Below are 15301 nucleotides of genomic sequence, written 5' to 3' on the forward strand. Positions count from 1 at the left end.
CAAAAATGTACAAGCTTATACATAATTTATATATTATATATATTTATATCATTAAATATTCTTTGTATGGCATTACCAATTATAAAATGAGGCTCATTTGAATATTTCATTTGGTCTCTTCCTTTACATAGCTTTCTCAAGATTTCCACATACTCTGAGCTAGATCATGTGATCTCCATGGGCATTTGGTGTCTAAGAATATTTAACTGTAAAATGGTGATTTAATTCATAAGGTACTAATTCTCAATTTTATGTAATATCAAGGGCTTTTTCCATCATTGCCAAAAATCTCTGCTGTTTCAGAACAAAATAATTTTAAAGCCGTTTTACTTATAATATACAGATATATTTTAGCATAAGAGAAAAGTGGTCACAAAAGTTTTTAATTGAAAATAAGAGTTTAGGGGCGCCTGGGTGGCTCAGTCGGTTAAGCCTCCGACTTCGGCACAGGTCAGATCTCACGTTCGTGGGTTCGAGCCCCGCGTCAGGCTCTGTGCTGACAGTTAGCTCAGAGTCTGGAGCCTGCTTCCGGTTCTGTGTCTCCTTCTCTCTCTGCCCCTCCCCCTCTCATGCTCTGTCTCTCTGTGTATCAAAAATAAAATAAAACATAGAAAAAAAAAAAGAAAATAAGAGTTTAAATTTCCAAAAGATTATTTAGATTACTTCAGAAATTATCTCTCTACTAATGAGGCCCAGGCTCTTAAAAAGAAGATAAATGCCAAGGTCCCACTACTCTGAGTCATGCTGACAGACCGGAAAGGAGGGGAGGCATTTCAGCCTCCCCAAGTGCAATGACCATGACCCTGTAAGACTACGTTCTGACCAAGAAAATGACTGTAAGTTAGCCTCTGGCCTCGCACTTATGGGAGCTTTTGGAATAGCTGGAAAAAAAAAAAAAAAAAACAAGTCCACACATGGTCTAGGACAGAAGGCGAATTGATACCACTGGGTGTGGAAAAGAGCAAAGAAGTGAGGGCACCAAGGAAGCCAGCCCCGTTCCTAATGGTGCAATGTCGGTGTGAAGCCTTCAGAACACACTTCTCTACGTGGGGAAGACACTTTCTCTGTGTCACTGCGGAACGCGCAGAATTTACACCAGGTATGAAATCATCACAGGTGATTAGCAGGTCAAAGGACGTGTCAAGTATGCTTCCGACCGTAATTTCAACACGTGATTCAGGAATGAGACCCCAAGCTTTAAACCAAGGGCTCTCAAAAGCTGAAATGAGCCATTTCAATATCATACTATAATATCACTTTGGAATTCCTATATGAAAATTTGATACCTTCATTTTGTTTCCAGGAGAACAAATTTAGGGATGATCTTCATAGCTTGAGCAGATACATCATGTCAAAATGTATCAATTTTGATATTTAAAGAAATACCATTAGAATCCCGGTAACAAAACTTAGGAAGGTGATTATATAACATCAATGCCAAAAGAAAATGAAGTCCTAAAATACGTTTTACTGGTACACACCAAGGTGGCCACCTAGTATTTGTTCAGGGGAAAAAAGCTTTATTCCTGGTAATGAGTCCTGTGGCTCAAAACTCGAAAGCAGACCAGGCTAGCCTAGACCTAAAGTCATGACATTTGATGCAGCCCAGAGGTATGAAGGTTCAGAAGGTCAAAGGAACTTTTCAACTTGAATAAACTCTGGAAGGGATTTAAAAATCAACATTTAACCAGGGGTGGTTTAAGACTGCAAGGAGAGGGGCGCCTGGGGGCGCTCAGTCAGTTGAGCATCCGACTTTGGCTCAGGTCATGATCTCGCGGTTCGTGGGTTCGAGCCCCACGTCCAACTCTATGCTGACAGCTAGCTCAGAGCCTGGAGCCTGCTTTTAGAGTCTGTGTCTCCCTCTCTCTCTGCCCCTCCCCTGCTCACACTCTCTCTCTGTCTCTCAAAAATAAAGATAAAAATAAAAAGACTGCCAGGAGAAAATTTTAGCCCCGTTGTCAACGAACATGACACGGAAAATATTTAATTTGCTCATACTTGTTACTAGTCTTTAAATGGACATTTGACAAAATCTGGACTTCACTCCTTCAATGTGATCATTCCACCTGCTCAGGTCAACAGAGTGAGTCCCAGCAGGAGCCCCTGCTAACGGGAGACCGGTGACGGGGTGGGCTCTGTCCCACATCAGGCAATCAGTTAACCCCTCCCTAGAGCCCAGCCTCCAATGAACATACGTCGGCCCTCAGATCCAAGAAGGCAGCACCTAATACTCAAATATTTATATGCAGCATCAAATCAGGCGACGGGCAGGCTGAGTCCAGGCAAGCAGCTTTGGGGTCCTCCGTGATGGGAAGCCTTAGCCTGAAGACATTCCGTCCCCCAAAATTCCCAGCCAGGTTTGTACTTAATGATCACCATCCAGCAGTGGAAGCCATTTCCACTCATTGGTACCCAGGCGGAGCCCACAAGCAAGCCACTGAATCCTGAGTGGTGGCCCCCCGCCCTCCCTGCTCAGAGCCGCGTGGGGCACAGAGATCAGTTCCTCTCCATGGGTTAGCGGCCGGGGGCATGGGGCTCCAGGCCTCCCGGCTTGCTGGCAGCAGCTCTGGGTGAAGAGGTGACCCCCCTGGGGTCCCCACACAGAGGGGTCCCAGCTACCGCTCCCCATCTACCAAGGTCTTCAGGTGCAGAACGCTGGCTGAACAAAGGTCAAGGAGAGAAGATGGTTAGTTTCTGAGGCGGCAACCTCTGAATGCTCGCAGCTAAGAAGGGGGACAGCGCTGAAGTCAGGGGTGCAAGACACTGGGGGGGTCCCCAACAGTTATCCACAGTGTGCCGAGGCCTCAGTTTACCTAAGCTGTACCTACAGCGTAGCTGAATTAGAGAACGCTGGGGGGATATGACAGTAAAGGGATCACCGCCACTTAATGCAGGCGGCAAACTCTCTCTGTAAAGGGCCCGAGAGTAAGTATTTCAGGCTTTGCCGGCCATATGGTCTCTACCCTAATTACTCAGTTTTGCTGACAACATGAAAACAGCCACAGTCTAAATGGAAATAAACGGGTGTGGCCGCGTCCCAATAAAACTTTACCTGCAAAATCAGACATCACTGAGATTTAGCCCTTGAGCCACGGGCTGCGACCCCAATCCAGTCAGCTGGGCCCCATTAGCAGCAGGCCGAGCTACAGACTTGAAGGGTGAAAACAAAGATCTCACGAACGCATGATGCTCGTGCGGACATCGCTTCAGAATCCTTAGATCTCCCAGAATCCTTCTGATCTTTTTGAGCTGAATTGAGTGGGAATCCCGCCAACTGCCTTTACTTAGTACTACAACTATTGAAAACCGCAAGAATCCGCGGCCAGAGAGGAATCTCACACACAACCTGCTCCGAGGCGGCTCCCAGGCGGCCAGGCTCCCAGGGCCGCACGCAGGTTCATCAGGAGAGGCGCCTGCTCTCACCACCGACCATCCCCGCCCATCAGAGAGGCCTCACCGACTGCAAGTCCCACAGAGCAACGCCTTGTGGGGAATTTAAAAAATATGAGAAAGAGGCACCGGAAAGAGCAGGTTTGTAAGTCAGCATTTGCAAAGCAAACTGGGTTACCTGTGCTTTTGGTGGAGGAGTCACCGCTCCCAAAATCCACACGGGTGGCTTCGATCCGGCCCACCCCAACTCAGAGGGACCAGGCATCCACACGGGACAGTATGGACGGGTTGTGCCCGGAAGGCAGGCTCCGTGGAGCGGCAAGGGGAAAGTGAACGCCGACGCCATGAAAGCGCTGATGGAAGGTGACTCCTAAAAGCCCACAAGTCCTGGAAATGAAGATGCTCAATTCACTCCACATTCGGCTATTTCATTTGAAACGGGCGGCGAGGTGGTGGTAGCAGTTTCTCAAACGACGCGTTTCACAGCTCAGGAGCAGGGAGGACTTTATCTGGAGGCCACAGCCTACTCGGGCAAGGGCACTTTCTAAGGCAGCCATGCGGGGTACAAAAGCGAACTTAGGGACGCCGAAACGCCACGGGCCTCTCTTCAGCCTCTTTTCTTTAAGCCTGAAACCGCTGCTGCCGAGGGAAAGTTATTTGCGAGGATTTGATTGCTTGGAATTTTCAGTGTGATATTATTTCAAAAGTAAAAATAAAAGACTTCAGGGCCCCTTAGACCTGTGCTTCCCAAGAGCAGGGCAAGAGGGGGGCTGAGGCGCCGGCACTCAAGGCGATTTCTGAGGGGGCTGGAGCTGCGGAAGAAAGCGGTGGCCGCCTGAACACGAAGAGCTGGTCGCCCCGGACCTTCCCGACACTCCCACCGCCCGAGTTCACGATTCGCCGCCTCAGGCACCTGCCTGCAGCGTCTGCAAAGTGGATTATCATGGACATCAGACAGGAGGCGCCTCAAGGGGTTCAAGGTCGGTTCTAACGGACACCACATTCGTCCTCAACGCTGCGGAACCCCCTCCTTTCCACTGACTAAAGATCTGTCGAGGGCGCCGGGGTGGCTCAGTCGGTGAGGTATCCGACGTCGTGAGTTCGGGCCCCGCGTCGGGCTCTGTGCTGACGCTCGGGGCCAGAGCCTGCTTTGGATTCTGTGTCTCCCTCCCTCTCTGCCCCTCTCCCGCTCATACTCTGTCTCTTTCTCCCTCAAAAATAAATAAATACTAAAAAAAAAATTGGGGGGAAAAAAAAGATCCATCGAAACACAGCTGTGTCCTCTGAACCAACTCAACTCGTCCTGGGTCACAATCTTTGGTGCTTCTGACGCTGCAGAGCTGACAGAGCACGCGCCACACCCAAAGGTCTGAACTCTGACGCAGAAAATGACCAGTGGTCACGTACCTTACTGACGTAAAGGGAAACACTATCTTGCCGGAAGAGTCAAGGAATGAGATCTTTCAGTTAATTTCCTGGTTAAATGAGTGAAAATAAAAAAGATTTTCCTTAAGGCCTCAAGTACTTATTTTTTCGTAATTATCCTACACTGCGTAGGTCCGCACCTCCACACACAGCAGTCAAGGCCACTGACCCAACACACTGCTTCTTGGGTGACTGAGGCTCCAGCCATCATTTTTAAAACAGCATCATCATCAGTTTCGATATTGATGATGATTATGTAGCATTCACCACAATACAGAAGTTGGGAAGATATTCTAAGCCTAGGATGAGGTCTGAGTGGTGATTTTAAATAAAGTCCCTTTCAATTTTTAAAAATTCCATTTGCCTCTCTGCCCTCATAGACAAGTGCAGTCAAGAGTTCTGCTCTGGGACCGGGGCCCACGCCACTGTCCGGAATGTACCTTCACCTCCCGCGCTCCCCCGATGCTGCCGGCAGGTGTCTGCGGGGCTCTAGAAGGGGCTACTGGAAATTAAGAAGGACAGAGCAAGGAGACAGTGGAGGAGGTGTGCCAAGAGTGAGGAGACAAAGCTCTTGAAAGAGAAGGCCAATGGGGTGGGGGAAGGGGGCCTGTGAGGGGCCAAAAGGCAGGGAGAACCTGCCATCCAAACATAATTCTGTTTTATCTGCGTCAGTCAACCCGAAGATGCAGACGCTGACTCGGAGCGGCCCAGGTCTCACAGGTACGCGCACTGATGTTCGTGGGTCAGAACAAAGTGAGAATAAAATCCACAGAAAGGTCGCGGACAAGCATGTGCCCTGCCGCCGCCCCTCGGTGCCAGGGAAGGACACTTGGGAGCCGTCCACCTCCACACCCGCGGCTGAGAGGGCCGACCCAGAGGTTCAGACAAGGACGAATTCCCCGGCTGCACAGGGGAGCACGGCCCTGCTCCCAGAGCAGCGCACTGACCAGCTGAACCCTGCGGCAGCCCCGCCCAAGGTCATGACCCACCGCTCTTCCCCACACTCCGTGACCAATCGGTTTTGGTTTCAAAACCCCAGGTGGCTGACATGCACCCACCCATCCCGCGGACCAGCTCTCAGACGGAACCTGCTGTCTCTAGTCCTTCCGAACCAAACAGCCCGGCCCCCCGCCCGCAGCCCTGCAGGAGAACCGTGCGGCTTCCAAAGAGGCCACAGAACGAGAGCAGAAAAGGCTACGGACACATTTCTAAATGAGACATCACTACAGACCACACCGTTAGAGTTAAAATGTAAGTGGATCTCACTGCAGCACGGACAAAACCTAACGATGACAATGGTGCGTTACGGCCTACCTATGCCTGCATTGGCCCCGGTCACCACGACCACTTTGCCGGTGAAATCCCGGCCCTGGAGAATCTCCATGGCGGTGGTGCTCCCGTCGTATCTCTGTCTGCTGGTTGGCTTTGTAGGATTGTCGTCCACGGTAAATGCCAGTCTCGGGTCCAAATAGGTGGTTCTTTTATTTATATGGCTGCAAAGGAGAAAGGCGTGAACCCGGGCATTTATAGGCATGAGGTAATCTTACAGTTCGGGCCAGGCACACCCCATTCCACATGCAGTGACAAGGCTTATTCTTAACCCCGGAAAGAACTGGCATCCATCGGAGTCTGTCTCCTGCCCCCAGAAGGATTATGCTCCTGCCTAAAAAGACAAGCATCAAATCCTTCTCACCAGCACTACCTGAGGAGAAGTTCACTGTTACGTCTGTATGAACACAGTATGTGCACGGCTACATACAAAGCATTGCCTCGTATCCTGAAATCTCAAAAATGGAGGTGGCTTTGGGATTTTTTTTTTAATTCATGTAAATGTGGCTGTAACATCTGTCAGCCACTCCTTTCTGGAGATTTCAGTGAAATCTCTGAACCCTGTGCAAGGGCATAAGGAAACTGGTGCGAGATAGAAACCTCAAGATGATTAAAAAAAAAAAAAAAGTGTGAACATTCCGAAGTTGTAATGATTTTCATGTTAACACCATATTCACACCTCCAGCAAGCACTATAGTTGTGATTTGGAGTTGAGCCTAGTCTTGGAGAAACAATATTAAAATACATTGGTACATGTAGATTACTAGGTGACTCCTATGCAATAGATTTATTTCTTTACATTTTAAATGTACTCTCCTGGGATCAGAGACAAATATGTTAACAACCATTAAGAACGAACTCTCCTGAATAGACGAGATTTTGCGATTTCAAGTTTACTTGTACTGTGTGTGTGCACACGCTTAGCTTAAAATGATAGGCTTAAAACTCCAGAGGGCGCCTGGGTGGCTCACTCAGTTACACGTCCAATGGCGGCTCAGGTCGTGATCTCACGGTTCATGAGTTCAAACCCGCTTCAGGCTGTCTGTGCAGACAGCTGGGAAACTGGTGCCTGCTTCGGAATCTGTGTCTGCCTCTCTCTGTCTCTCCCCCACTCGCTCTCACTCTCTCCTTCTCCCTCTCTCAAAAATAAATACACATTAAAAAAACTTTTTCTAATCTATACTCGTCACCCTATAAATACAAAGAGCCAATGAGAATCCAAGGTCCATCTTACTTACAGCCAGAGCTGCGAGAGAAGTGTTTGACGGGCACCGTGAGACCCCACCACGTGCCGCGGGGCCACCAGCCCGGGCCAAGTGTGCAGGTCCCTCCTGGCTCCTCCCCACCGCCCTCTGGGAGCCTGAGAGAAGCCAGGGTGAGCGCATGCGCAGCTTCCCGGCCCGGCCCGCCCCCAGCCCTGGCGGTGGACGGGGCACCGGCCCCAGCACACGCCTGGGACAGGCTCGGAGGAAAGAGGCCAAGGAATTACATAGGAATTTAAGGTCAGAGCCCAATGGGTAACGTGATAGATTACTGTCTATCTGTAAAAATAAATCAGTAAATAAGACTCCATGGCCGTTAAACACCGTCTTGTAAAATACATATATACATAAGAGGAAACGCTCACAAGATACTACATGGGAATAAAACAGGTTACTCAACAATTCACACACTGCCTTCCCTGCTTTTTGTTTAAAGAAAGCATGTGTACAGAAACCAGACTTAGAAAATAAATTAAAAAATTGTCAAAAGTAGTTATTCCTACTGATAAGATCAGTTACATATACCATGCATTTTCCTAGATTGAAGGTATATTACTTTCACAACTAAAAATTCCTATTGTGAAGCAAAACGAGGGGCGCCCGGGTGGCCCGGTCAGTTGAACATCTGACTCTTACATCGGCTCAGATCATGACCTCACAGTGGTGAGATCGAGCCCCACACCAGGCTCGGGGCTGTCAGCATGGAGCCTGCTTGGGGTTCTCTCTCCCTCTCTCTGACAGGCACACGCACACATGCGCATGCTCGCTCTCTAAATACGTAAACACACTTTAAAGGAAAAGAAAAATGACTGAGAAGAGTTTCTAGATAGCCACTTACTCGACAAAAAATACTTGTCCGTTCTCATCGGTTTCTTGTTCCCATCCATACGGCAAATCTGAAACACGAGAAGACGGGCAGGTGTGCGCGCAGCAGGGGTGGGGGGAACGGACACCCAGGCCCCGGGTCAGGCGGCTCCATGCCCTTCCACCCCGCCCCCCCAAGCCCGTCCCGCCGGCCAGCAGCCACGCTGGGCCACGCTCAGGCCGGTACGGAAAGCCCGGGAGATGCCACCTGGCCGGCCCACCCCCCGCGGTCGCCTCGTCGGCCACAGCCCGGGAGCTCCTCCCAGCGAGGAGAGAACCTTCGAGGAGCAGCGAGGGCGGCCTGTGAGCCCTCTGACTGCGGCAGTCTTCCCGTGTCAGGAAGGTTCACATACAAGGTGCTTCCCTTTATGAGAAGAACACACAAACCTCCCGCTATCCGTTTCCTTTTTCCAGTTTTCGGGTGCTCCCACTGGGTCTTCTCTTCAGAGTGACTGTCAAAAAAAAAAAAAAGTTAAAAATCCACAAAAAACAGTAAGTGAAGGTTACACTTCTAAAACTTAATCAGCTGCAGTAAGTTTTTTTCCCCTCCCAAACAATACTATCCCTTGAGAGCCGTGAAGCCAGAGTTCAGAAATGAAAATATTCAGAACACAAGTGCTCCTGTTTGCATCAGAGCGGACTTACTGGGTGAGAAGGAGCAGGAGTCTGAGGAAGCCTCTGGAAGGAGAGTCCTTGTGAGCCGGCTCGGTGGGGAGAGAGGGAAGAGCAGGGGACCAGGTGTGGGTCAACGCCGGAAGCCCTCACAACACGCACAACTGGTTTGTATTTGTTTTAGTTTTATTCCAGGATAGGTGGCCAGACTCAACCTAATGTATAACGCTGATATTTACACATCACTAAATATGATATCAATCTTCTCAAATATTTATTCTTTCCACAGACGTATCTTCAAAGTGTTTTAAGCACTGAATTCTAATCGCTCCCAAGACATGTTTAAGAATAAAGCAGGATAGCCCCAAAGGTCACCTAACCACCCACTTGGCCAAGTTACTCAACTTTAGAACCTCGATTTTCCTACCTGCAAAATGGACAGAATCCTAGAACTAATCTCAAGGAAAGGTACATAAAGGGTTGAACACAGTTCCTGGCATATAAAAGACCTCAAAAGTGCTGTTATTTAAACCAATCAAATAAACAAAGTAGTCTCCTTTCTGTGGTAAATTTAGCATTTTATCTAACAGCATACAAAGTTATAATTAAAATCGTCAACAGGTGGCGAAGTATCAGGAAAAACATAAAACTTCATCAGAGAAGCAGCTGGATGTTGCAAGAAGCATTCAAACGGGAGGCTGGATTTCCTAGAAGGTCACACACTCATGCCCCAGTAGAAAATAATAATAATAGTGAATTCTAGATGATAATATTTGAATATTCCTTCCCTACCGACTGCTTTAAAGGGAACGAATAGAGCAGGAATCCGCTCTCAGACTTTATACCCGACAAGCAAGGTTTCTGCAGGAACTGCCGGCTTCCGGTCTGTTTCTGCAAATGCTCAGTGGGAGGTGCAGGGTCACTGCGGACCCTGGACTCGGGGCCACAGACCCGGGCTCAAGCTGCAATCGGTCCCGAGTCTCCCTGCCCCACGCCCACCTCACAGAGCCACTGAAAGGTAAGGGACCCTCTACCTGTGACAGAGACTGGTGAACAGTGACGTCACCATACAAATGTAGGGCTGTCAGCAGCAATGACCACCTTCTGCTTGTACGCAGGCCACCATGAAATCCTACCTGCAGGAAGGGGGACCCTGAGTCCCCGGTAAGGACAAGGCGCTCCTCGCACGCTGGAGGGACCCCGGCCAGGACACACGCCATTCCTGCTCTTTGCCCTGCTGAACCCCCTGCTTCCTGAGCAGGTTTACGGGGGCGCCTGAGGGGGCTCAGTCAGTTGGGCATCTGACTGCGGCTCAGGTCATGATCTGGAGGTTCACAAGTTCGAGCCCCACATCGAGCTCTGTGCTGACAGCTTGGAGCCCGGAGCCTGCTTTGAATTCTGTCTCCCTCTCTCTCTGCCCCTCCCCTACTTATTCTCTATGTCTCTCTTTCTCTCTCAAAAATAAATAAAACACTTTTAAAAAATGTTTAAACAGTTTACAGACACGAAGTCATTTTCCTCTGCCTGGTGTTGAAGTACTTTCATCCCACAGGCAGGCATCAAAGGAGCTTTGAGCTGAGCTCCAGAAAGACCTGCCCTTGGGGCACCTGGGTGGCTCAGCTGGCTGAACGGCTGGCTTTGGCTCAGGGCATGATCTTGCACTTTGCAGGTTCAGGCCCCGTGTTGGGCTCTGTGCTGACAGCCTGAAGCCTGTCTTCGCATTCTGTGTCTCCCTCTCTCTCTGACCCTCCCCTACTCACACACTCACTCTCTCTCTCTCTCTCTCTCTCAAAAATAAATAAAACATTAGAAAAAAAAATTTTTTTTAAATACCTGCCCTTGAGACTCCACAAAGCGCCCCTGCGAGAGGAGCGCAGACCCTCACACACCCAACCCTGCACCTGGCAGCTGCCCCCCAGCCCTGCACCTGCCCTGGCAGCCGCCCCAGAGTACAGAGGGGGAATGCATCAATGTTCTCCAAAGGAGCTAGACAATTCTCTCAGAACAAGTTTTTCCTATCCTGAGAGACAGTTAAAAATCCAAAACAAACACTGTCACCCCTGTGATTTTGACTTTGACAGAAAACGCCCAGGCCAGGGTTTCTTACCACTGGCGCTCCTGGCACTTGGGGGCTCCCTGCTGGGGGCTGTCGTGGGCTCTGTGGGATGCTCAGCTGTGTCCCTGGTCTCCGCCTACCAGATGCCAACATCCCATCGTTGTGGGAACAGCAAGCATCTCCAGACATTGTCAACTATCCCCTGAAGGACACAGTGTCCCCAGGGGAGGATCCCAGGCCTCACGGCAAAGAGTGTGATTTGCTGGTAAGAATTTCAGAGCCTAGCTGCTCGTGAGTTCTGGTGCTCCCACTCACCCTTGAGGAGGTGTCTAACCTCCCGTGCCTCAGTCTCCCCATCTGTAAAATGGGGACAGTAACACCACCCGCTCCTTGGAGTCACAGAGGGCTAAATGTGAAGAATTGAGAACTGGGCCTTGCACACAGAAGTATTAAGTTGAATACTTCCATGCAAAACTTAATTAAGAAGTGTTCTTAATTGTAACCTAAAATGACTTTTTAATGAACAGAAAAATCACGACACACGTCCCCAAAGTGTTATCTTCTTCTCCTTTAAACAGAAGCCCTCTTCTGTGTTTTCTTTTTCAATAAGCTTTTTGTCATTTAAAGAGATAATTACTAGTGATCTTAATTTAAACCAAAAGGATCAAAAATTAAATTCATACCACATTACATGGACATCATTTCAAGTACGCTTTTTGGAAAAAAAATTTTTTTTGAAGTATAGTTAGTTAACTTGGAGACTGAGAGCCGATGTGAGGAATGCTCCGGAAGAAAAGGGGGCTGGGGGTGGGGGCTGCAGGTGACTGCAGTGACAGCGCCGGACACTGAGACCTCGTCCTTCCTTCCCCGCCTCCCGGCCGGGGCAGAAGGGCTGCACTGGACCACGATGCGAGGGAGGGAAAAAGGCCGGCCCACACTCTCAGGTGCCCGGTCTGCCCTCATGGGCAGGGTCATCCTCTCCCTGAAAGCCCGGTCTGGTGGGCCCTGGAGCCAAGTGACCAGTGTGCTTCTGAGAGCACCACAGGGCACGCGGGCAAGCCTGAGGGGCCCAGAGAAGCCACACGATGGGAGAGACACAACGCTATGAGTCAGAGAGGGGGTCTTGTTAGGATCCCAGAGTCTCTCGCTGGGAGCTACAGCCTCTGTCCTTGGGGGTGGCCTTGCTGGAAGAAAGCCATATGACAACAGAAAGGGCAAAGGGCAGTCCTCTTTAGCCTGTTAGCAGTTTCCTGAACCCCAAGAGACAGCAAGTAACCCTTTCAGAGGTAAAAGAAAAGAAGGGCGAGGAGGCTTGCAGGTCAGGAGAGATCAAGGGGAACCCAGGGTTACGATTGGTCAGAGGCCTCCTTCCATCTGGAGAGCTGAAGAACAGAGGGCCAGGGAGACTGGACAGAGGGACCCCAGTTAGGACCCAGCCAAACCCGTCACTACATTCAGTGTAAAGAGTGGGACCACACAGGCCAGTTTGAGACCCAAAACAATGGGGAGCGGCGGGAGGAGGGCTTTTTTGGAGACAGTATATGCTCCACGGAATCGCCTGGCCACGAGTCCCCCGGAAGCTCCCGGAGGAGCTGGCTGGGACATGCAGATCTTATTTGGAGAAAGCAGGATCCCATCCAGGAAGGAAGCAGATGGGAAAGGCCACCCAACAAAAGGGGGAAAGGCAGGGTGACCCCGGGCTCCAGGCAAACCTGAGAGGAAGCCAGGGAGCCTCGGGTAGGAGGCCCCCACACACACACAAATCAGCCAGGAGGCCGGTCGTGGGCGCCTCTGCACTCCCAAGCCGCTCCGGGAGGCCAGGGGGCACCTTCACTAGATGAATTCCTTCACTCATGACACAGGGACTTCCATCTCCCAGGTGCAAAGCACAGGAGACACAGAGGGTAACAGGGTCCCTGTCCTCAGGAAGCTTGCAATCTGGGGGAGACAGCACAGACCAGGAGAGTAAGGCACGAAGACTACAGACAAGGCCAGGGGGTGTGTCTTAGGTAACCAGGTGCTGGGAGGAGGAGGGCGCAGGGGTCGGGGACAAGGGGAAGGACTCCTGGGCAGTTACGCTCAGCTCTGGGGGATGACAAAGCCCTTCCTGCGGCTATCCAGGCAGAGGGAATGGCCAGTGGGTGCTCAGAAGCTCCCTGGAGCCAGCCCCCCAACAGCCTAATGGCTCCCTGCTGCCACGCTCGTCCCTTCAATTCTCCAGGGCCAGAAACCACCTTCAGGAAGACAGAAGATATCAGCCCAATGACACTCCCTGGCTCCAAGCCTTCAGTGGACCCCCAGGACCTGAGGATGGGGCCCCTCAGCTCCTCTGTAAACTGCTGCCTCCGTCTTCCCTGCCTCCAGCAGCACGCGGGCCACACGGACCCCTCCACTCCCTTCCCTCCGCCTGGGCGGCCCCGAGCACGCCTACTTGTACTGAGGCCAACTCTCGGGGCCTCACCTGTGCCCCGACCTACCACACACGCCTCCTGCCAGCAGGCTCCCCGCTCACCTTACGCACGCCGCCCGGGAGCCACCCACGCATCACTCGGCCACGTAACACCCGTGACAGCTAGGTCTTAGTATCTCCGCATAACCAGCGCCCAGCAAAAAGCCTCGCACGTGGTAGAAACCCCACTGCGTCTTGAATGAATAAACTCTCCAAGGTCTTTTTTTTTTCTCTTTTCTTTTCTGGTTTTCTTTCTACCAAGCGACCAATGATACCAGAGCTCCCAACCTCGGTTAGATGAGAATCACCTGGTTCGATTTTACAACATACCAGCGGAGGCGGGGAGGGCCCAAACCAGTTAAATGAGAAATTCTGGAGGAGGATCCAAGGAAAAGATACCTTCTGACTTCTCCAGATGTTGAAAATCACAGATTCACATCCGCGTTTCTCAAAGCCAATTGAGAACCTGCCTTACGGGGAAAGCCTATAAAATACAGATTCCCCACGGTGGGTGTCGGGGGCCTGAGGGTCTCTGAAATCTGGATTGAGGACCATTGGCAGGTGATTGTAATATCAGACTTAGGCGGTGCTGTCACAGCTGCAGAGTGGGGGGAGGGGGGCAGGGGAAGCGAAATTATTGAGCATTGAGTACTTATTAGATCTGTGCTGAGTGCTTTATGTACCATGCCTGAATTGAAACGCTAGCAACCCATTTTACAGATGAAAAAGCCAGAGCTCTTTCAATGGCCCAAAGTCACATACTCAGTAATGGGAGAAAGGGTCTGCTACTAGTGTTTCCAAAACTTTGCCGGGAAACTACTGGAGTTCTATGATATACACACATACGTATGTATATGTATATACACACATGCATAACTATATTAGGGCATTTATGTAAAATAAATACTTCTAGCTCTCTGCCCCAGACCCCCGAGGCATCGGCTTTTTTTTTTTTTTTTCTTTCTCTGATTTTTTTCGGACGAGGGAATAAGGCCTGTTAGCCACCATGGCATCGTGCAGCGCCGCTTCCTGAGCAGCAGAGGGCGCGCCTGAGCGCTGCCAGGTGACCCCACTGGACCCAGAGCCCAGAAAAGTGGCGACCCCTCCTCAGGACCTCGGGGGCCTCCCCGAGGAAGCTCTGTAACTATCACTGCGGCTTCGCGCGGCCTCGCAAGGCTGCAGCGCCGGCACGCGCCCGTCCCCGCGCAGGTGGCATCGGAGCAGCGCAGGGTCCCGGGCACGAGAGGCCGTGAGGGTTCCAGGTGCGGCCCCCTGACTCAGGTGTGTCCCAGGCCCGGCGGCCCCCCTGAGGCCCCTTACTTGGCATAGTAAACCCAGCCGTCCTTGGTGGTTCTCTGCTCCCAGCCCGGGGGCAGCTCGTCCTCGCTGTCCGTGTCGTCCAGTCCCGCGTAGCGCAGGGCTGCCATGGCGGCAGGAGAAACGCTCGATCACCCACCCGCTCCGGCTCCCGCTGCCGGGTCTCGGCACCCAGGAACTCACTCTCGCTACAACCGAGCGCCGCGCGCGGCGAGACCCAAACGCTCGCGCCTGCGCATCGCGCCGCCCAGAGGCGCTCAGCGACTCGGTAGCTGAAATCCAGTCTCCGGAGTTTCGCAGCTGCCGGAACGAAAGGGGCGTGGCCCTGAAAGACCGAGGGAGGGAAGCACCGGAGAGGGCGCGCTGCGGCTCGGCTGGAAGTAAACGCCGGGGAACGCTTCGTGACTCTGGAGATGGAGCTGAGCTTCGCCCACCTCCCGGGCCGCAGGAAAGGGGCGTGGGCATCCAGTCACGGTCCAGAACTCGGCCCGTTGCTGAGCGACCTGTAATGACTTCCGCGTTGTTCTGACCAATCCTGCGGGAGCTCCCGCAAATGAGCATCCTGGGAAATGTAGGCCAAGCCCAGCCGGACCAGCC

The 15301-nt window shown here is 51.5% G+C and overlaps 1 protein-coding gene across 18 annotated transcripts in view; it reads right to left on the reverse strand.

Moving 5' to 3' along the window:
- The window catches only part of WWOX (WW domain containing oxidoreductase), a 923424-nt gene extending 908351 nt beyond the window's left edge, over window positions 1–15073 (reverse strand). For 10 of the 18 annotated variants that reach the window (XR_003904120.1, XR_003904119.1, XR_003904118.1 and 7 more), the window contains exons 1-4: window positions 14708–14960; window positions 8658–8722; window positions 8245–8302; window positions 6130–6308 (exon numbers count right to left, since the gene is read on the reverse strand). Coding sequence is in view for 12 of the 18 variants with exons in the window: in XM_029926475.1 (XP_029782335.1) it covers window positions 6130–6308; window positions 8245–8302; window positions 8658–8722; window positions 14708–14814 (409 nt within the window). In the remaining 6 variants the exon portion in view is untranslated. Of the gene's footprint in view, window positions 1–6129; window positions 6309–8244; window positions 8303–8657; window positions 8723–14707 lie in introns of all 18 variants that reach the window. The other 8 variants (XR_003904123.1, XR_003904122.1, XM_029926478.1 and 5 more) reach the window with 3 other exon arrangements.
- Between the last annotated feature and the right edge of the window lie 228 nt (window positions 15074–15301).

Source organism: Suricata suricatta, chromosome 16 (assembly GCF_006229205.1).
Source record: "Suricata suricatta isolate VVHF042 chromosome 16, meerkat_22Aug2017_6uvM2_HiC, whole genome shotgun sequence".
NCBI lineage: Eukaryota > Metazoa > Chordata > Mammalia > Carnivora > Herpestidae > Suricata > Suricata suricatta.